This window comes from Podarcis tiliguerta (genome assembly GCF_965153285.1).
Source record: "Podarcis tiliguerta genome assembly, chromosome: 11".
NCBI classification, from domain to species: Eukaryota; Metazoa; Chordata; class Lepidosauria; order Squamata; family Lacertidae; genus Podarcis; species Podarcis tiliguerta.
This window is the reverse complement of record NC_139544.1, coordinates 828,529-851,058: the sequence shown is the minus strand read 5'-3', so window position 1 is coordinate 851,058 and position 22,530 is coordinate 828,529. Positions and strand designations below refer to the sequence as shown.

Genomic DNA, 22,530 nt, shown 5'->3' with positions numbered 1-22,530 from the left:
ATCTTAATCTAAAAGTGTGGAAGAAATGGTTCCCAAGGATGGCCTCTCAGCTTTCTCCTGTAATACCATTGGCATTTCACCCTACTTTCTATAATAGAGACAGAAAATTCCCCTTTGAAAAATGGCAAAATGTGGGCCTGTTTTGGCTTAAAGACTTTTACAAAGAAAACACCCCTTTGTCTGGATTAATACTACAAGAAATGGTTCAAAACTTTTCCCACAATTGGATGGTAATCCATCAAGTCATCCATTTTATAAGTAGCACAGAAATCTGCAAACAAGGGACGAAGTCACTAACTACATTTGAAAATATTTTATATACCAGAGACCCTAGAGGTAATGGTCTAATTGCTTTAATCTATAAAGTGATTGTAATTTTTTCAACCTCAAAGCCCTCCATGTTGAAGACTAGATGGGAAAGAGACTTGGGAGAAGGGATTGATGATGGATTGTGGGAAGGAATGTGGCAAAAAGCCCCCTTTCGAGCTATTTCTGCCCGAATAAGAGAAAACACCTGGTACTTGCATTCCACATTGCTGAGCAAAATAGACAAAAATATTTCTCCGCAATGTTGTAGAAATTGTGGGAATGAAGGAACATTTATACACATGTGGTGGAAATGCTCATTGATTAAAAACTTCTGGTTAAAAATATTTCAGGAAATGGAACAAATTACATCTTAATCGATCAATTTAGATCCCAAAATAGCATTGCTTTCTATATTTGCAGATGAAGCACAAAATCTTAGAGACAAAGACTTAATTGTGCATCTTATAACTGCAGGACGTCTTGCTGCTGCTAGACACTGGAGGACATTAAACGTGAACCTATATGAAGTTTGGTATGCTTATGTCTGGGAATTAATTTTGATGGAAAAGTTAACAGAAAGGGTATGTGAAAGAAAATGTGAGAAACTACATAACTTTTACATAACATGGTCCTCCTTTATTACATATGCATCAAAGAAAGAACATGCATTTAAACAACCTAAGACACATGGAAGCATTTGGAATGATATTTTTTAAACCAGCAACTGTAGAAATAATTTTTTATTTGATTATATTACTAATGTAATTACCTGGACGTAGTTGGGGCTGTTTTTTTGGGGGGGGGGTGTTAGGGGAAAACTGTATTTGATTGCTTGTATTTGATTATATGTTGTTCTTATATTCAACTAATAAAATATTCAAATAAATAAATAAATGATATAATTAGCTGTGGAAACAAATGTTTTGGGTACATGTGTGATCATCTTGGCCCAGTTCCTAGTGAAATGAAAATAAGTTAGATGATGATAATTTTATTTCTACCCTGCCCATCTGGGTGTAGACAAAAGCTTGCTGAACCACAGACAACTCAATTCAATTCAAGATCAGCTTGAATTGCTAAAACCATCTGCTAATCTCTTTAGCTGCTGCCTACAAAGGACAAATCAACAGGAGAACTGCAAAGATGGGGTGAGTGGCAGACAAAGTCTTGTTCAGGGGTCAAGAGCTAGTTGGCTAGCACAGGAACTGTGATGGCTCCTCCCATGAAAAAGCCATGTTTCAGGATTTCTGCCAGAGATGCACAAAGTTAGCATCATCCAGCTGCTCTGCAGTTAGACAACCAATACCGTTCTTTGCCACCAACATTTCTAAAAGCATTATATTAACAGAAATCTACCATAAGTCAGCTTGAAGCCATAAACTTTATTCTATCAGGGTTCCTGAATTCAACATTTCCCTGATAGAATATAATATTTCTGCAAAAAAGTTTAAATAAACCAATGCATTTATTCAAAACCTATTTAAAACTTTTTTCACAGACAAACCTTGGTAGAACTGCATACTGTTTTTTTGTTTGCTCTTATCTGAAGCTACACTGTAATTTTTTAAAAAATTATACTGTTGAACAATCTGGTGAATCTTCTATTGAGTCTATCAATTGATGAAGATGATCATCCAAATGTCATAGACCAAATGGAGCAAACAGCAAGCAGACCTAGTGGTGGGAGGAAAAAATCCTTAAATAAGAGACACGGGGGAATGATTAATGGACTTCAATGTCTGTACACTAATGCACAAAGCAAGGGAAATAAACAAGATGAGCTTGAGCTCTTGGTACAGCAAACTAAATATGACATAATAGGCATCACTGAAACCTGGTGGGATAAGTCCCACGATTGGAATGTAATAATGGAGGGATACAATCTATTTCAGAGAAACAGACCAGACAAGAAAGGAGGAGGAGTGGTGTTATATGTCAGGGATGTGTATACCTGTGAAGAGATCTAAGATTTAGAACCTCAAAGCCAAAGTGAGAGCATTTGGGTGAAAATTAAGGGAGAGAAGAATAACAGTGACATCATTGTGGGAGTTTACTATAGATCCCCAAGCCAAACGGAGGACATAGATGATGCCTTCCTGGAACAGATGGCCAAGCATGCAAAAGGGAGGGAGATAGTAGTAATGGGGGACTTCAATTACCCAGATATTTGTTGGATGTCAAACTCAGCCAAGAGCATAAGGTCAAACAGATTCCTCACTGGCCTTGCAGACAACTTCATTGTCCAGAAAGTGGGAGAAGCAACAAGAGGAACAGCCATTTTAGATCTGGTCCTAACCAATGTTGATGACCTGGTTAGTGGGGTAAAAGTGGAAGGATCATTAGGCGCAAGTGATCATGCTCTTCTGAAGTTTACTATACGGCGGAAAGGAGCAGCCAAGCATACTAGGACACAATTTCTTGACTTTAAGAAAGCCGACTTCATAAAACTTAGGGAAGTGCTGGGTGAGATCCCATGGACAGTAATACTAAAAGGAAAGGGAGTTCATGATGGCTGGGAGTTTGTTAAGAGGGAGATAGTAAAAGCACAACTTCAGGCAATACCAATGAGACGGAAACATGGAAGGTGCCTAAAGAAGCCAGGGTGGCTATCTAAAGAACTTTTAACTGAGTTAAGATTAAAAAAGGATGTGCACAAAAAATGGAAAAGGGGGGAAACCACCAAAGAGGAATTCAAACAAATAGCCAGCACGTGTAGACACAAAGTCAGAAAAGCTAAAGCACAGAATGAACTCAGGCTTGCTAGAGAGGTTAAAAGCAACAAAAAAGGCTTTTATGGGTATGTTCGTAGCAAAAGGAAGAACAAAGAAACAGTGGGGTCACTCAGAGGAGAAGATGGTGAAATGCAAACAGGGGACACAGAAAGGGCTGAACTCCTCAATGCCTTCTTTGCCTCAGTCTTCTCCGATAAAGAAAACAATGCCCGACCTGAAGAATTTGGAGCAAATGATTCAGCAGAGGAAACACAGCCCAGAAATAAGTAAGGAGATAGTACAAGAATACTTGACTAGTCTAGATGTATTCAAGTCTCCAGGGCCAGATGAACTGCATCCAAGAGTATTAAAAGAACGGGCAGATGTGATCTCAGAACCACTGGGAGTCATCTTTGAGAATTCCTGGAGAACAGGCGAAGTCCCGGCAGACTGGAGGAGGGCAAATGTTGTCCCTATTTTCAAAAAGGGGAAAAGAGAGGACCCAAATAATTACCCCCCAGTCAGTCTGACATCAATACCAGGGAAGATTCTGGAGCAGATCATTAAGCAAACAGTCTGTGAGCACCTAGAAAGGAATGCTGTGATCACCAATAGTCAGCATGGATTTCTGAAAAATAAGTCATGTCAGGCTAACCTGATCTCGTTTTTTGACAGAATTACAAGCCTGGTACATGAAGGGAACGCAGTGGATGTAGCCTACCTTGATTTCAGCAAGGCATTTGACAAGGTGCCCCATGATATTCTTGTAAAGAAGTTGGTAAAATGCAGTCTTGACTATGCTACCACTCAGTGGATTTGTAACTGGCTGACTGACCGAACCCAAAGGGTGCTCATCAATGGTTCCTCTTCATCCTGGAGAAGAGTGACTAGTGGGGTGCCGCAGGGTTCTGTCTTGGGCCCGGTCTTATTCAACATCTTTATCAACGCCTTGGATAATGGACTCAAGGGCATCCTGATCAAATTTGCAGATGACACCAAACTGGGAGGGGTGGCTAACACCCCAGAGGACAGGATCACACTTCATAATGACCTTGACAGATTAGAGAACTGGGCCAAAACAAACAAGATGAATTTTAACAGGGAGAAATGTAAAGTATTGCACTTGGGCAAAAAAAATGAGAGGCACAGATACAAGATGGGTGACACCTGGCTTGAGAGCAGTACATGTGAAAAGGATCTAGGAGTCTTGGTTGACCACAAACTTGACATGAGCCAACAGTGTGACATGGCAGCTAAAAAAGCCAATGCAATTCTGGGCTGCATCAATAGGAGTATAGCATCTAGATCAAGGGAAGTTATAGTGCCACTGTATTCTGCTCTGGTCAGACCTCACCTGGAGTACTGTGTCCAGTTCTGGGCACCACAGTTCAAGAAGGACACTGACAAACTGGAACGTGTCCAGAGGAGGGCAACCAGAATGGTCAAAGGCCTGGAAACGATGCCTTATGAGGAACGGCTAAGGGAGCTGGGCATGTTTAGCCTGGAGAAGAGGAGGTTAAGGGGTGATATGATAGCCATGTTCAAATATATAAAAGGATGTCACATAGAGGAGGGAGAAAGGTTGTTTTCTGCTGCTCCAGAGAAGCGGACACGGAGCAATGGATCCAAACTACAAGAAAGAAGATTCCTCCTCAACATTAGGAAGAACTTCCTGACAGTAAGAGCTGTTTGACAGTGGAATTTGCTGCCAAGGAGTGTGGTGGAGTCTCCTTCTTTGGAGGTCTTTAAGCAGAGGCTTGACAACCATATGTCAGGAGTGGTCTGATGGTGTTTCCTGCTTGGCAGGGGGTTGGACTCGATGGCCCTTGTGGTCTCTTCCAACTCTATGATTCTATGAGTCTGTTTGAAGCTCAAAAGCTGAGAGTGCTTTCCCCCATAATTTAGATAAAAATGGTTAGTCACCCCTTATTCCTGATGTGGGGTTCTAGGAACACGTTTTGCAGGTGAATCACCTTTAATACTCTTAACTGTGGTCAATTGTTCTAATGAAATCCCATGTTAGATGCTGCACTGTTGAAAACAATAGTAGGAAACATCTGTTACAGAGGTGCATCCGCTGGCTGTTTATTCATTCAGCATGAACTCCACCACAACACTTCCAAAGGCGTTTTTTTCAAGTACTTAAAATCAAGCCTACATCTTTACCTGGGGATACTTGTGCCTCATTCTGTCCTGGTGAGCCAATCACTGCTTCTGAAGCATCTGAAATTTGAAATGTGTTTCCCTAAATAAAAAATTAACATTATCCACATAAATATTAATAGGGAATTCATAGAAAGGACAATTCAAGAGCTCTTCAGTATCTTGGTAAAACCAACACCTATCCTCCCATTCAAAGACCAATAAATATTAAAGAGCTAGCAAGCAAGCATATAATCCTTGGGCCATAGGTATAAGAAGCTGGGCAAAAAGCAAGACAAACCATATTATGCTTGGTTTTTTAAACTAATTATTATCAAAATGAGTTATGCAAATGGAAAGTAGCTTATCCCTCAGGGAAAACTTCATTATTATTTTTAAAGCCTGCTTTGAACAGCAAAACATGTTATATATATTTTAAAATTCAGATTACCAGTGAAATTGAAGATACTATTTATGCCTTTTCAGCTTCTAGTATTACACTCAGGTTTAGGGACTGGACTCTGATTCTCACCATACATGGAGTAGATTCACTGAAAATCAATGAGGTTGAGTTCCACTGGTTTAAATGGGTCTACTCAGTGCATGACTATGTTTGGATCCAATACTAGGATACTACAAAAACCAAAAGTATATAGTCAAGATGCATATAATCTAATACTAGGATACTACAAAAAACAACACTACAAAAAAAAAGTATATACTCAAGAGACATAAAATCCAAACTAGCTAAATATCTTTCATTCCCAATTTAGCAACTTCCAGTTAAAACCTGAACGTATTTAGCTACTTATTCCTAAGCAGAAAAATGAAAATTCAGTAACCTGCTGTGAAAGCACATCAAGTTGGTGGAATCCAATGGACAGTACCTGCGCATGATTCTGGCCAACCACAGCTTCATAAGGAGGTGGGGAATCAAGCGGACAAAAAACCTCAACTCCTTTAATTCTGGCTCCATAAATATGTGGCAGTGGGATGACATCAGAACCCAGCATCCTAGGAGAAAAAGGTTGTATCAGCTATAAAGTTCCCTCGGCTCTTCTATGGAAAGTGGTCCCACAGAATTCAGTGACCACAGCAGATATCATTCTTTTGTGGAAGAGCAATTTGTAGGATACTCTTTCAAGAATCTTCACAGGGCCTCTAACATAACCCAAACAGAGACTGTTATCTGTGAACATAAGCCAAATAATTTAAATACTAAATCCAATAAAAGTATATGTGATTTAAATAAATGCTGGGAGTTAGACACATAATCTTGGAAATCCATCACATGAGCAACAGAAAGTGGCAAAAGCAGCTGGAGATGCTGTTATATTTTAAGCCAGCTGCACAGCTGACTCCCAGGTAAGAGGTCGGCAGGAAAGGCCTCTGTGGTGTCCCAGAAGCACCCTCTCTCACATTGCTATGTGCTATTAATGTTTCCTTACATTCTTCAGTTCCTTTTTCATGCTTAGGCTGCAGCTCTAGAAAACCTTCACAGCTAATTCTAGATCAGGCTGTGTGAAAATTCAGTGCCATGATCATGAAATGTGAATTGAATTTCTCACTCATCCCTTAGACAGCAAACTTTTATACTCTGAATCCCAAGCCATTCAAATTTCCTAATTAACAGACATATTTTTATCTGGTGCATAATGTGCCTATATATTTAAACTCCCCATACTTAAATGGTCTAGTATGCTATGCTCTACTTAGTATGTTGGCTTTATATGAAAATTTGAAACTGATAACTACAGGATTTAAGTAAAGAGCAATAATTACCATTCCAGTTTTTTTAGATTATTTTTTTTTAGGGGAACCAGCAGGGGGTAAAAACCCTGCTTGAGTCCAATGTGTCTCAACATCCTACTATTTTACTGTGAGTGAAGAGAGGTGCACCAATCTGGGACTAGGGAAAAGACAGGGGAACACTTCAGTTCCACTCTTTCCATGAGCTCTGCTTCACTTAGTTTTGTTTCACACTTCTTGCTTTCTATTTTTTATTTTGACGAAGGAAATCTGCATAGTAATGACTCTGTATAGATCAGGCAGACTACAGGAGGTGGCAGGGATGGCCAGCATTTGATTAGTATTTTATCCTGCACAATCAATTTACTTTCCATTAGTCCAAGCCATTTCCATTTGCAAGACACTATCAGCTGCCGCCACCTCATACTGTAAAGGGCTGTGAACAGATTGTCTCCAGGCTCTTCATAAAACTGCCGTGTGCAAGGAGAAAAGGGAAAGATGCAGAGAAAACTGGACTGCTCTAAGAGTCTAGCTATGTTACATAGTCAAGCATTGGCACGGGGACATTCCCAGGGGAACTGAAGGAAGCAGTGGTGTGTCCGCTTTTAAAGAAAACTTCACTAGATCCTTTAGACCTTATCCAATTACCGCCCAGTTTCAAATCTTCCATATCTGGGTAAGGTAATTGAGAGAGCAGTTGCTGAATAGCTTGGTAGGTTTTTAGAGGAAACATCGGCTTTAGATCCATTTCAGTCCAGGTTCCGTTCTGGTTTTGGGACCGAGACGGCTCTGGCTGCCCTAACAGATGATCTGTAGGCAAATGGATCTTGTAGGTAAATGGTAAATGTAGGTAAATGGATTTGTCTGTAGACAAATGGATCGAGGCGGGTGAGGACTGCTGATTCTTTTAGATTTGTCAGCAGCCTTTGACATGGTCGAGTATGATCTTCTGGACCACCGCCTTGCCGACGTGGGGATACAGGGCAAAGCCCGTAAATGGCTGTGCTCTTTTATCTCTGGTCGGGGACAGAGGGTGGCGCTAGGGAGAGAGATGTCGCGCCACTCCTTGGTGTGTGGAATGCTCCTTGGTGTGTGGAATCCTCTCCCTGATGCTTTTTAACATCTTTATGCACACCCTTGCCCAAATTATCTGGAGCTTTGGGCTGGGCTGTCACCAATATGCTGATGACACTCAGCTCTATCTGTGTGATGGCCCTGGACACACTGACCAGATGCTTGGAAGCTGTGGCTGGATGGTTTTGTGGGAGCCAATTGAAACTAAATCCTTCGAAGACAGAGGTCCTATGGCTGGGTCGGGATGGCATAGGGATGAGGGACCAACTCCCTTCTCTTGCGGGGGCCCAATTAGTGCCATTGCCTTCCGTTAAGAGTTTGGGTATAATCCTTGACTCCTCCCTTTCCATGGAGGCGCAGGTTACAGTAACAGCCAAGGCGACCTTCGCCGCATCAAGCAGTTGGTCCCTTACCTTTCCCGCCCCGACCTGGCCACAGTGATCCATGAGACGGTCACCTCCAGGCTTGACTACTGTAATTCACTCTATGCAGGGCTGCCCTTGAAGCTGTCCCAGAAACTCCAGCGGGTGCAGAATGCTGCAGCGAGGCTCCTAACGGGGTCTCTGCCATGGTAACAGTGCTTTTCCAGCTGCACTAGCTCCCAGTGGAGTACAGGGTCAGATTTAAGGTGCTGCTTTTGACTTTTAAAGCCCTTAATGGCCTAGGACCCTCGAACCTACGGGACCGTCTCTCCCTGTATGCCCCACGGAGAGCCTCAAGGTCCATAAATAGCAACACCCTAGTGGTCCCGGGCCGTAAGGAAGTTAGATTAGCCTAACCTGAGCCAGGGGCTTCTCAACATTGGCTCTGGCCTGGTGGAACACTCAGTCTCATGAGACCAGGGCCCTGCAGGATCTGATTTCTTTCCACAGGGCTTGTAAGACAGAGTTGTTCCACCTGGCCTTTGGCTTGGAGTCAATTTGATTCCCTCCCCCTCTTTCTTTTTTCCTTTCTCCTCCTGTGATGAGGCTGCATTTTAATGTTTCAATGTTTTAATGTCGTATTTTAATCTTGTTTTTAAGTTGTATTCATTCAACTTGTTTTTATTATTGCTTTTTAGCCTCCCTGAGCCCAGCCTTGGCTGGGGAGGGCGGGGTACAGATAAAAATTATTATTATTATTATTATTATTATTATTATTATTATTATTATTATTCTAGAAGACATGGCTCTTTCCACTGAAGAGCCTAGCTTTCTGATGGTTTACTATGAGGCTACAGTCACAATGGATGCAGTCTTTGGCATGCAGTCAGAAAGCAAGAGAGGGCTGAATTCAATCCGTTCATCATCTTGCTAGTCAGCAGCAGCAACCTCTGTGCCTGTCAGAGGACAGAAATGCTAACACAAGAGGAACCCAGACTGATCCAGGTTTGGATTTGTTTTCAGTTTCTTTGGTCTATGAACAACAATAATCGCATATGGTATAGACTTATCAAGACACCCAACAGCAGAAAAAAGGGGAGGGAAAGTATGCACGCACACACAAATTATGCCTTTTGAAATAATAATACAAAATCCATAAACAATAATGGTTAAAAATGCAGACAATTTTGACTCAAAACTCATCTTCCCCTTTGATAATTGTGGCCTAGTTTTGATAGCTATAGCAAAAAACTTCCTAAGACTGTTCATGATCTTAGGGTTAGAATCTGCCATTAAAATGGAGACCAAACTTATCTGTGCTCCCAAATGTACACAAAAAGTACTTGTGAAATTGCAGGTTTTTCTGGTTAATTAAAGTAGTTTGTGAATGCATCTTCCTTCTCCCTTAGCTGTTAGGTCTCGCTTCTTCCTTAGACCTTGAAGTCATCTTTTGAGGGGCTCTCTTCTGGGCCTTAACAGGATGCCCCATGCCAATTAATTTCTCAATGTGATAGGAATGGTTGTGTCTGCTTTTTTGCATATGGGTATTGATATAAGCACTAAGAACTAAGGGAAAAGCAACAGTAAGGAAGGGAAGAGACGGGAAACCCACTTGCTTCTTCACAGCTTACAGCCCATTTCTGTTACTCAGCCCTTTATAGGTTTTCTGCTTTCTCTGCGCCGTTAGCAATTCAGGACAGGCAAGAAAAGAACAGCTACTGCTTTTCTTCTTCTCTCTGCTGGAGGAAAGCAGCAACTGTTCTGCCAGTTATACGGTTCTCAAGAGCTCTGCTTGCCAGCCCCCCGTTCCCTGACCCTCTTCCCTTCACCCCTGACGAACCTCCCCTTGACACCTCACCCATCCCCTCGCCTACTTGGGCCTAGTTGGTCCCAGTATCGTTTTCTGTTCATGCTTCCCTGCACCCCACCCAGCCATTGTCTCCTCCAGGACCAGATTCCTGCCTCCCAACTATTGGCTCCCTTCCTCATTTAGCCACGCTGGCTTCCGCCAACATATGATACCCAGCAGTCATGTTCTCACCACCCTCCTTCCTCCAATTTTGTGTTAAATTAAATGCTGAAGTATTATTTACATCAATGACTTTCAAATGACACACTGCATGTACACAATGGTCGCACAGTTTCAGAGTATTTCTTCAGAAACAGCAAACATTTGCTGCTGATGGGGTTAGCACTTGCCATAACAATATTTCCTGAATTTGTACTTAGGATGAGGAAATATGGAGGTTATTTGGCAGTAATAATAAACATAACCTACAGTATCTTTTTCTTCCCAAGCACATATTAGAGGCTGATCTCAAACATGAGTCCTACTCAAGAGTACACTTTATATCATTGGGTCTACTCTGGCTATGACCAACGTCACATATATATGTGTAGGGCACACCGGACCATAGGGTGCACCTAGTTTTTTTGGGGTGGGTTATTCCCCCCCCCCAGCCCCAAAGAGCGAAGAAGCCAAGACAGCGAGCGGGATCCATCCCGCTGGCTGTCTTGGCTTCCTCTTTAGCCACACGCAACCTCTCCAACTGGGAGAGGCTGCACGCGGCTTTGGCAGAAGCCAAGACAGCAAGCGGGATGCATCCCGCTGTCTTGGCTTCGTTTTTAGCCGCGGGGCTGGGGAAGCCCGAGCTTCCCCTGACCCCAGCCCCCAAAACAGGTCCAGGAGCGGCGGCAAGATTGCGCGTAACCTCACCGCCACTCCTGGAGCTTGCGGGTCTGGGGTCTGCCTGAAGCCCGGGGAGCACAGTGGGAGTTGGTGTGCACCCCTCTCGCTCTCCAGGCTTCAGCGAAAGCCTGCATTCGCTCCATAGGACGCACACACATTTCCCCTTCATTTTTGGAGGGGGGAAAGTGCGTCCTATAGAGCGAAAAATACGATAATAGTGTCCCACCAAAACGTAAAACATACACTTCTCAAAGAACGCTTATAATCCATACTACTTCAACACAAAATTGTGAACTTATCCTTGCTCTTAATGAAATCTTCACTTGTTATCCTTCTTCCTTCTTCCCCTATGGAAGCCTTAACAGTTAATAGTGTTATCTCAATTAGCAATTACTTAATTAGTATTTTCATCACCGGGCTCACGTAGGGACTTTGAAAAATTGGAATCTATCCAAACCCAATTCCTTAGGGCCATACTCAGGATCCCCCCCTCCGTGGCAGGCGCAATCATGAGATTGGAAACCGGTTGTCAAGCCTTTAAGTATGTGGCTCTGAAAGCGAAGTTATGGCTATGGCTCAAGCTCTGTTTCAGACCGGTGGGCTTGGCCCCCTTGATTCTGAGGGACAACTTTAAATCTCCATGGGAAGGGGAGATAGTGGAGGAAGTGCAGAAGTGCGGGTTGTCCATGACGTATAGCCATGCAAAGGCGGTGATCGCTCAAAGATTAAGGGATACTGCCAGACAGGAGGACATAGCCCGTGTGAAACCTGGGTTGTTTCTGGGGGAGCAGTTGTATCAGGCTGCTCCAGCTTGCTACCTGGCGGATATCCACTACGTGGAATACCGCAGACTATTTACTGCGGCTAGACTGAATGTTCTTGACTTGGCGGTTCTGAAGGGAAGATATGGAGGAGTCCCATATGACCAGAGATTATGCCACTGTGCATTGGGTGAGGTAGAATCCACAGAGCACATTTTACTGAGCTGTCCCATCTACAACGATTTAAGACAGTATCTTATAACTCCATACTTACCCCAGCTCAGTTCCCGACAAAGAGGAAAGCAGACAGCTTTCCTTCTTCTGGGAAAACAACTTTGTCAGTGGCTAAATTCCTTTTCCTGGCACTCAAGTGTCGGAAGCGTATAATTGAATGCCTTGATGTGGGTTATCTGTGAGAGGTCTAGTATTGTGGCCCTACTTTATTTATGTACCCCCATGATGTTATAGATTATATTTATTGTGTAATTTTTTATTTCTGACTATCGGTCGAATAAAGGAAATTGATTGATTGTATTCCTGTTTTACACTTTTTATGCCTTCCTATTTACTCAGTTCCGAATTATAAAATAACTAAAGAACATGAAAATTTGCTCCCCATGGAAAAATATAGTTAAACTAGTAACTAGCACGGTATCTTCTGCAAAGTTCTGCAAATACAGTCCCTTGAATGAATATAGAGAACAGAACAACAGATCAGAAGCCTATATTTTGAAGTAAATTATGTGTACAAAGTACACAAATTATTTTTATCTAATTGACACAAATAATTAAGAATATATCATCATATACCATTTGCTAAAATTCTAAAAGTGAAATATCTTCTAAAATTGCAAAAACCAATTTTATTATTACATATATAAAAGTAAAGGGACCCCTGACCATTAGGTCCAGTCGTGACCGACCCTGGGGTTGCGGCGCTCATCTCGCTTTATTGGCCAAGGGAGCCAGCGTACAGCTTCGAGGTCATGTGGCCAGCATGACTAAGCCACTTCTGGCGAACCAGAGCAGCACACGGAAACGTTGTTTACCTTCCCGCCAGAAGTATTTACCTACTTGTACTTTGACATGCTTTCAAACTGCTAGGTTGACAAGAGCAGGGACCGAGCAACGGGAGCTCACCCCGTCGCGGGGATTCAAACCGCCAACCTTCTGATTGGCAAGTCCTAGGCTCTGTGGTTTAACCCACAGCACCACCTGCATCCCTATTACATATATAAGAAAGTGTATATAGTTTACACCAGGAGAAAGTTACTTCTTTAAGTTCTATATGGATACTAATAGACGTCAGGGAAGTCTAAGACATTTTGCTGCACAAAATAGCACCACTTCTCATTCTACATTCACACACACACTTTATTTCAGTCCAAAGAACCCCAAAAACATTTTCAAAAGCAAAATAAAACAGAAATACAGGGAAAGGGTTCCAAGGCGATCACTATGCTTCATCCGAGCATGTAGGTTTCTGTTTCTCAATACTTCTGAGAGGAACTTAGCCCAGCCAGAATAGTATCATTTGACATATCTCCAAGGATAGGTGGGAGGTTTCAGATTTTCCAGTTAAGTTTACCAACAGAGGTTTAATTAACTGATCCCTGGCTTGTTTGAACTGCTCACAATGTACAGTGGTACCTTGGTTCTCAAACGCCTTGGCACTCAAAACACCTTAGTTCTCAAATGCTGAAAACCTGGAAGTAAGTGTTCCGGTTTTTGAACGTTTCTCGGAAGCTGAACGTCTGATGCAGCTGTTGGCTATTGTTTCCAGGGCACCTGCACCAATCAGAAGCTGTGCCTTGGTTTTCGAACATTTCAGAAGTCAAACAAACTTCTGGAACGGATTAAGTTTGGCGCTTTTGTTTTTGCTATTTATTTTGCGTTTTTGTTTTTGAGGCTTTTTCGGTTAATTTGTTTTTGTGACTGTGTGGAACCCAGTTCAGCTACTGATTGATTGATTGATTGATTGATTGACTGATTGATTGATTGATTGATTGTGTGACTGCAGAAATGGATAAAAGCCCCCCATCCAAACAATGACTATCATCAGTGAAGTAAGAAAAAAAAAATATAATTTTTATCATCTACAATACTATCTTTTTTATTTTATAGTACAGTACATTGATTATTGCTTTCATTTTATGGATCAATGGTCTTGTTAGATAGTAAAATTCATGTTAAATTGCTGTTTTAGGGGTTGTTTTTAAATGTTTTAAATGGATTAATCCATTTTGCATTACTTTCTTTGGGAAAGCATGCCTTGGTTTGGGAACGCTTTGGTTATGGAATGGACTTCCGGAATGGATTAAGTTTGGGAACCAAGGTAGTACCACTGTAGTAGAATATGCTTCATAGAGTCAACACCCTGACAGCATAAGCAGAGCCTATTCTGACAGGGTATATCAGACAGTCTGTCATTTAGTACTTCTGATGGAAATACATTTAGTCTGGCTTTGGTGAATAATCGGCGATAGTTAGGTACAGACAGATTCATGAAATATGATGGTAACTGAAGATCATGGCCATAGTGGATTCTAGATGCAAACGGTCCACAGGTTACTCTCCTGTGTGAGTGTCTGAGGGCCCTGCTCCTTCCTGCCACTTACCACCTGGCCCAGGGCAGGGCCTGACGGGCCTCACTAGGACAGTTGCTGTTACTGCTAGAGGGGTGCAGAGTGCTTTTAAAATGTTTTAAATTTTTTCTTTTGAATTTTTTGTAAGTGGGGGTGGGGGGTGGGGGTGGGATGGATGTTTATTGGGCCTGGGAATTTATTTGATTTTATGTTTTTGTAATTTTTACTGTTTTTTGTTTGTATTATTTTATTGGGGGTTTTTTTTGTTTTTTGTTTAGGTGTTATTTTGTCCGTAAGGGGAGGGGTCAGGGCTGCCGGGGAGTAGGTCCCAGCCAACAAAATGGCTGGGGCATGTTCCACGGGGGGGATGCACTGGGACAACCGATCTCAGTGATCACGGGTAGGAGGAGGAGTTACGCTAAGACCATGCCATTACAAAGGAGGCAGGTTTAGTCGTTGTCTGAGGACTATCCCTGCCTCCGGGTCTGGTCCTGACCGGATGGATACTAGAATCAGCAAGGGATACCCACATGACCTGAAGGTGCTGCTGTGCAATGCTAGGTCCATGCCATCCATGACTTGATCATGGATGGAGGACTTGACCTGGCATGTGTAACAAAGACTTGGTTGAATGAAGCAGATGGGCCTGTCCTTGCCGCTGCTTGTCCACCAGGTTTCTCTTACGCACAGCAACCCAGGTCATGTGGGCGGGGAGGGGGGGTTGCAGTGATTTTTAGGAAGTCATTAGTTTGCACCAGGCGTCCTATTGGGAAGACCCAGTTTTCCGAGTGCATGTTCTGGAAGGTGGGCAATAGGGGCAGTACAGGAATTTGCTGCCAAGGAGTGTGGTGGAGTCTCCTTCTTTGGAGGTCTTTAAGCAGAGGCTTGACAACCATATGTCAGGAGTGGTCTGATGGTGTTTCCTGCTTGGCAGGGGGCTGGACTCGATGGCCCTTGTGGTCTCTTCCAACTCTATGATTCTAGGATTCTAGGATTCCTTTTGGTGTACCGACCTCCCCGCTGCTTCAGGTTGTGGCGGATGTTCTCCTGGAGACACCTAGCTTGGTTGTCCTAGGGGATTTTAACATCCATGCCAACACGACCTTACAAGGGGCTGCTCGGGACTTTGTGGAAAGCATGGCCTCCATGGGGCTGTCCCTGAATAAGTCTGACCCAACCCATAGCCGCGGACATGCCTTGGACCTGGTGTTTACCTCTATAGATGTTGGTGATCTGACACTAAGTAAAAGCGAAACGAAAGAAGTGGCATGGTCAGATCACTTCCTGGTGCAACTGGACTTCTCTGCGACCCATCCCCTCTGCAGGGAGGTGGGACCAATTCAGATGGTCCGCCCCCGCCACTTAATGGATCCTAATGGTTTCCAGAGAGTGGTAGGGGATGCTTTATCCCATATTGATGACCTTTCAGCTGATTCCCTGGTGGCCCGCTGGAATGTGGAGTTAACCAGGCCTATGGACTGTTTGCTCCGAAGTGCCCTCTCCGATTGCATGGAGCCCGGGCTGCCCCGTGGTTTTCCACGGATCTGAGGGCAATGAAACAATCATTGAGACGGCTAGAGTGCCGGTGCCGGATAACTCATTCTGAATCTGACCGGACACAGGTTAGAGCTCAACGTCGAGCCTACCAAGTGGCAATAGCGACAGCGAAGAAGACTTTCTTCGCCGCCTCTATTGCATCTGCAGAAAACAGCAGCAGGAGACTTTTTCAGGTGGTTCACAATTTAGCGGAACCACCTGCAACATCGGGGCCCAGTACAGGCCACATGATCTCCTGCAATGATTTTGCGAAGTTTTTTGCAGATAAAGTCGCTCAGATTCGGAAAGAGGTAGACTCCACTGCGGGAGCAGGGCCAGGGCAGGAGAGTACTAGAGTCCTGTCTAGTCAAGTTGTGTGGAATCAATTCCAATCTGTTACCTCCGAGGATGTGGACAGGCTGCTTAGACGAGTGAAGCCAACCACCTGTCTCCTGGATCCTTGCCCATCCTGGCTTATAAAGGGAAGGACTGGGCGATGGGCTTCGTGGGGTGGTGAATGCTTCCCTCCGTGAGGGAGCCTTCCCAGACCCGCTGAAAGAGGCGGTTATTAAACCGCTTCTTAAAAAACCATCTTTAGATGCGGCCACAATGGCCAATTATCACCCAGTCTCAAATCTTCCATTCTTGGGCAAGGTGATTGAGCGAGTGGTTGCTGAACAACTCCAGGCACGCCTGGAAGAAGCGGACCATTTGGATCCCTTCCAGTCGGGATTCAGGCCTCATCATGGGACTGAAACTGCCTTGGTCGCACTGGTTGATGATCTCCGGCGGGCTAGGGACAAAGGTGAGAGCTGTTTCCTAGTTCTGTTGGATCTCTCAGCGGCGTTTGATACCATTGACCATAACACCCTTCTGGACCGTCTTGAGGGGCTGGGAGCTGGGGGCACTGTCATACAGTGGTTCCGCTCCTTCTTCCTGGGCCGTGTTCAGAAAGTGGTGGGGGGGATGAGTGTTCAGACCCCTGGGCTCTCACTTGTGGGGTGCCTCAGGGTTCTGTCCTCTCCCCCATGCTTTTCAACATTTACATGCAGCCACTGGGAGAGATCATCAGGAGGTTTGGGCTGGGTGTTCATCAGTATGCGGATGATACCCAGCTCTACCTCTTTTAAATCAGAACCAGTGAAGGCGGTGAAGGTCCTGTGTGAGTGTCTGGAGGCGGTTGGAGGATGGATGGCGGCTAACAGATTGAGGTTGAATCCTGACAAGACAGAAGTACTGTTTTGGGGGGACAGGAGGCGGGCAGGTGTGGAGGATTCCCTGATCCTGAATGGGGCAACTGTGCCCCTGAAGGACCAGGTGCGCAGCCTGGGAGTCATTTTGGACTCACAGCTGTCCATGGAGGCACAGGTCAAATCTGTATCCAGGGCAGCTGTTTACCAGCTCCATTTGGTACGTAGGCTGAGACCCTATCGGCCTGCAGACTGTCTCGCCAGAGTGGTGCATGCTCTGGTTATCTCCTGCTTGGACTACTGCAATGCGCTCTACGTGGGGCTACCTTTGAAGGTGACCCGGAAACTACAACTAATCCAGAACGCGGCAGCTAGACTGGTGACTGGGAGCGGCCGCCGAGACCATATAACACCGGTCTTGAAAGACCTACATTGGCTCCCAGTACGTTTCCGAGCACAATTCAAAGTGTTGGTGCTGACCTTTAAAGCCCTAAACGGCCTCGGTCCAGTATATCTGAAGGAACGTCTCCTCCCCCATCGTTCTGCCCGGACACCGAGGTCCACCTCCGAGGGCCTTCTGGCGGTTCCCTCACTGCGAGAGGCCAAGTTACAGGGAACCAGGCAGAGGGCCTTCTCGGTAGTGGCGCCCACCCTGTGGAACGCCCTCCCATCAGATGTCAAAGCGATAAACAACTACCTGACATTCAGAAGACATCTGAAGGCAGCCCTGTTCAGGGAAGTTTTTAATGTGACATTTTAGTGTATTTTTCAACTTTGTTGGAAGCCACCCAGAGTGGCTGGGGAAACCCAGCCAGATGGGTGGGGTACAAATAATTATTATTATTATTATTATTATTATTATTATTATTACATAGAATCTAGAGTGAAGATTGCTGTGTGAAATATCCCATAACCTCTTCCTCAGGGCTTTAAAGGCAGTATCATAGCCCAGATGATGTAAAAAGGATGGTGAAAGACCAATTGAGGCTTTCTGGCCATAGTTTCTGACCATGAGCTGATAGACTCCTCATTGATTAGATGCAAAAGTAATCTCTTCCCCAGGCCAGAATTCAAGGCAGCCCACCATGCTTTGGTGGAGAGTGGGCATTCACCTGTTTCCAACAGTTGAACTGAGTTAGGGACACAGTTTGGGACGTGAAGTAGGGAACTTAGCTTGGAACCCATCTAACTTAGAAAACAGACCATTGTACCAGACGTTTGAAGCATAAAGGAGTTGGGAAACAGATTTCGCATTAAAGACCCTAATAATAATAATAATAATAATAATAATTTTTGATTTATACCCCGCCCTCCCCAGCCAAGGCCAGGCTCAGGGCGGCTAACAAGCAATAATAAAAATAAGTTGAATGATTACAACTTAAAACAAAATTAAAATTAAACATTAAAATATTAAAACATTAAAATATTAAAATGCCTCATTGAAGGAGAAGTAAAAGAAAAAAGAGAGAGAGGGAGGGGATCAAATTGGCTCCAAGCCAAAGGCCAGGCGGAACAACTCTGTCTTACAGGCCCTGCGGAAAGAAATCAGATCCTGCAGAGCCCTGGTCTAATGAGGCAGAGCGTTCCACCAGGCCGGAGCCAGAGTTGAAAAGGCTCTGGCTCTGGTTGAAGCCAATCTAACTTCCTTAGGGCCCGGGACCTCTAGGGTGTTGCTATTTATGGACCTTGAGGCTCTCCGTGGGGCATACCGGGAGAGGCGGTCCTGTAGGTACAAGGGTCCTAGGCCGTGAAGGGCTTTAAAGGTCAAAAGCAGCACCTTAAATCTGACCCTGTATTCTACCGGGAGCCAGTGCAGTTTGAAAAGCACTAGGTGAATATGCTCCCATGGCAGAGACCCTGTGAGGAGCCTCGCTGCAGCATTCTGTACCCGCTGGAGTTTCTGGGACAGCTTCAAGGGCAGCCCCGCGTAGAGCGAATTACAGAAGTCAAGCCTGGAGTTGACCGTTGCATGGATCACTGTGGCCAGGTCGGGGCGGGAAAGGTAAGGGACCAATTGCTTGATGCGGTGAAGGTGGAAAAATGTTGCCTTGGCTGTTGCTGTAACCTGCGCCTCCCTGGAAAGGGAGGCATCAAGGATTACACCCAAACTCTTAACGGAAGGCAATGGCACTAATTGGGGCCCCACAAGAGAAGGAGTTGGTCCCTCATCCCCATGCCATCCCGACCCAGCCATGGGACCTCTGTCTTCGAAGGATTTAGTTTCAATCGGCTCCCACAAAACCATCCAGCCACAGCTTCCAAGCATCTGGTCAGTGCGTTCGGGGCCAAGTCAGTGTGGCCATCCATCAGCAGATAGAGCTGAGTGTCATCAGCATATTGGTGACAGCCCAGCCCAAAGCACTGGATAATCTGGGCAAGGGGGCGCATAAAGATGTTAAAAAGCATCGGGGAGAGGATTGCGCCCTGCGGCACTCCACACACCAAGGAATGGCGCGACGACATTTCCCTCCCTAGCGCCACCCTCTGTGCCCGACCAGAGATAAAAGAGCACAGCCAGTTACGGCCTATGCCCTGTATCCCCACGTCTGCGAGGCGGTGGTCCAGAAGATCATACTCGACCATGTCAAAGGCTGCTGACAAATCTAAAAGGATCAGCAGTCCTGACCTGCCTCAATCCAGTTGTCTACGGAGATCATCTGTTAGGGCAACCAGAGCCGTCTCGGTCCCGAAACCAGACTGAAATGGATCTAAAGCCGATGTTTCCTCCAGAAACCTACCAAGCTGTTCAGCAACCGCTCTCTCAATTACCTTACCCAGATATGGAATATTTGAAACTTGGCGGTAATTGGATAGGTCTAAGGGATCTAGTGAAGTTTTCTTTAAGAGTGGACACACCACTGCTTCCTTCAGTTCCCCTGGGAATGTCCCCATGCTAAGGGACAAATTGATAATTTCAACCAGGGGGGTCCGCACAACATCTGGACACTCCCTAATCAGCCAAAACGGGCACGGATCAAGGAGGCAGGTGGTGGGCCTACCAACTTGGAGGAATCTATCCACATCACCAGGGAGTATCCGATCAAAATGGTCCAAAAGTCGAGGGGCCTCCAGTTCAGTCACTATATCTAAATTGGCAGGGAGGTCACGGCGGAGCAACAGGACTTCCTCCTAAGGACGTTATTGACCTAATTATTCTAAAAAGTTGTGCCGGGCGAGAGCTAGTGGATGCAATGGCAGCTGCAAAGTAAGATTTCTTAGCAGCTTTCATAGCCTCTCATAGGCTTTCATAAGCGTCCTATAGGATGTTCTTGAAGCTCCGGCACGAGTCCGTCGCCATACTTGCTCTAGCCGTCTGAGATCCTGCTTCATTTTCCGGAGCTCCTCAGTAAACCAAGGGGCCCGGTTTCGACATGGTCGCAGAGGGCGCTTAGGCGCAATCTCATCAATGGCTGCCAAGAGCCGGTTATTCCAGTCCTCAACAAGGTCATCTAATGAGTCGCCAGGAGGAGCAGGGTCCCGCAAGGCTTGTCGGAATCTATCAGGATCCATCTGTTTTCGCGGACGAGCCCGAACAGGTTTGCCACCTGAGCAGGGGAGGAGCGGGAAGTCAATCTTGGCTTTCAGATCGTAGTGATCAGACCATGGCACTTCCACAGGGGGGAGCATGATCACATCTATGCCAGCCCCAAAGATCAGATCCAGCGTGTGGCCTGCTTGATGAGTGGGGCCCAAAACAAACTGGGAGAGCCCTAGTGTTGCCATGGAAGTCAATAGGTTCAGAGCCTGTGAGGAGGGAGCGGCATCGGCATGGACGTTGAAGTCTCCCAAAACCAGTAGGCTTAGGAACTCCAAGGCCCAGCCCGCCACCACCTCCAGCAGGTCTGACAGGGTGGCTGCTGGTGTGCTGGGTGGTCGGTACACCAGCCAGACAGCCAAGCTCTCCTTGGTGCCCCACACAAGACCACCACATTCAATGCCGGAGATCGCCGGTGATGGAAGAGCTCTGAAAGAGCAATCCTCCCGGATTAACAAACGCTACTCCTCCCCCCCCCGACCCACAGTCCGCGATTGATGGAGGACAGAGAAACCTGTGGGTGTTATCTCATGTAGGGAGACTACTTCGTCTTCCCGTACCCAGGTCTCCGTCACGCAAGCCAGGTCAATCCCCTGCGAGACAAAAAGTCACGCATGGTGGCGGTTTTGTTGCCTATGGACCTGGCATTGCACAGCACCAATTGCACAGCCTTATTGCTGATGGAACATAGTGACCTCCCTTTGTGAAAAAGAAACAGAGTATAGCAAATTTTCTCATCTCCACCTTCTGACAGATAGTCTGCCAGTGGCAATTCCAGGACTTTGTGTGGTGAAACAACAGCCCTAGGTACTGGAAGCATTTAGTCTGCTCTAGATTATGGCTATCTAGTACCCATTTACAAGGGGCATATCTTTTCTCGAGGACCAAAATTTTGGATTTCTCAGAGTTGATGGATAACCTGTTTACAGAACAGTAATCTGAGAACTTTCTTAGTTGGTATTTCAAGCCAGGTCTGAAACGAGAGAGGATGGATGCATCGCCTGCATTTAGCAAAAGAGGGGTCTTTCTGGTTCCTATTTTTGGGAGATGACCATCTGGGTCCATTAGACTTTGCTCTAAATCATTTAGTACAAGGCTAAACAATGTGGGGGCCAAAATACAGCCCTGTCTCACTCCCCTAGCCAACTCAATCCAGTCCAAAGTTGGATTGGTTGGCCCTGCAATCCACATCTAACCTGCAATTTGATTTCACTGTACAGAGCTTTAATAGGAAGAAGAGTCATTTATCCTGCAGTAACAGATGTCATTTGGTCCATAGTTTCAATCTGGAAACAGAGTCGAAAGCAGATTTCAAATCCATAAAGGCAACAGATAGTTTTCACTGCAGAGGTCTAGTGTATTTCTCTGCTAAGTGGAACATCACGAGGCAGTGATCTGATGTCGAAAGGTTATCACGAAAGGGAGCCTGGGCCTCAGACATTATATATTATAATTTTAAAAAGTTGTCAGAGAGGAAACAAGCATAAAGCTTTCCCATTATAGAAAGGAGACTAACTGGCCTATAATTTGAGGGCACATTAGGTTGTCCTTTAACGCACAGACTTCTTTTGCTGTAACTGGCCTCCAAAGTGAGAAGAAGAAGAAGAGTTTGGATTTGATATCCCGCCTTTCACTCCCCTTCAGGAGTCTCAAAGCGGCTCACATTCTCCTTTCCCTTCCTCCCCCACAACAAACACTCTGTGAGGTGAGTGGGGCTGAGAGACTTCAGAAAAGTGTGACTGGCCCAAGGTCACCCAGCAGCTGCAGGTGGAGGAGCGGAGACGCGAACCCGGTTCCCCAGATTACGAGACTACCACTCTTAACCACTACACCACACTGGCTCTCCAGCTTTGTCAACTCTGCAAAATAATCATCACATATGGTGGG

General features: G+C 45.1%; 1 protein-coding gene and 1 long non-coding RNA gene across 3 annotated transcripts in view; one reads left to right on the top strand and one right to left on the bottom strand.

The window, feature by feature from the left end:
- ENTREP1 (endosomal transmembrane epsin interactor 1) overlaps nt 1-22,530 on the bottom strand; it is a 43,288-nt gene that overhangs the window by 5,792 nt on the left and 14,966 nt on the right. The window contains exons 7-8 of one of the 2 annotated variants that reach the window (XM_083403447.1): nt 6,005-6,176; nt 5,187-5,265 (exon numbers count right to left, since the gene is read on the bottom strand). In XM_083403447.1, the coding sequence (XP_083259573.1) occupies nt 5,187-5,265; nt 6,005-6,176 (251 nt within the window). The remainder of the gene's footprint in view (nt 1-5,186; nt 5,266-6,004; nt 6,177-22,530) is intronic. The other variant, XM_083403448.1, reaches the window with a different exon arrangement.
- On the top strand, nt 12,867-22,232 carry LOC310659767. The gene is made up of 3 exons (XR_014502981.1): nt 12,867-14,218; nt 18,171-18,700; nt 18,759-22,232. It is a non-coding gene; the product is annotated as an uncharacterized lncRNA (long non-coding RNA).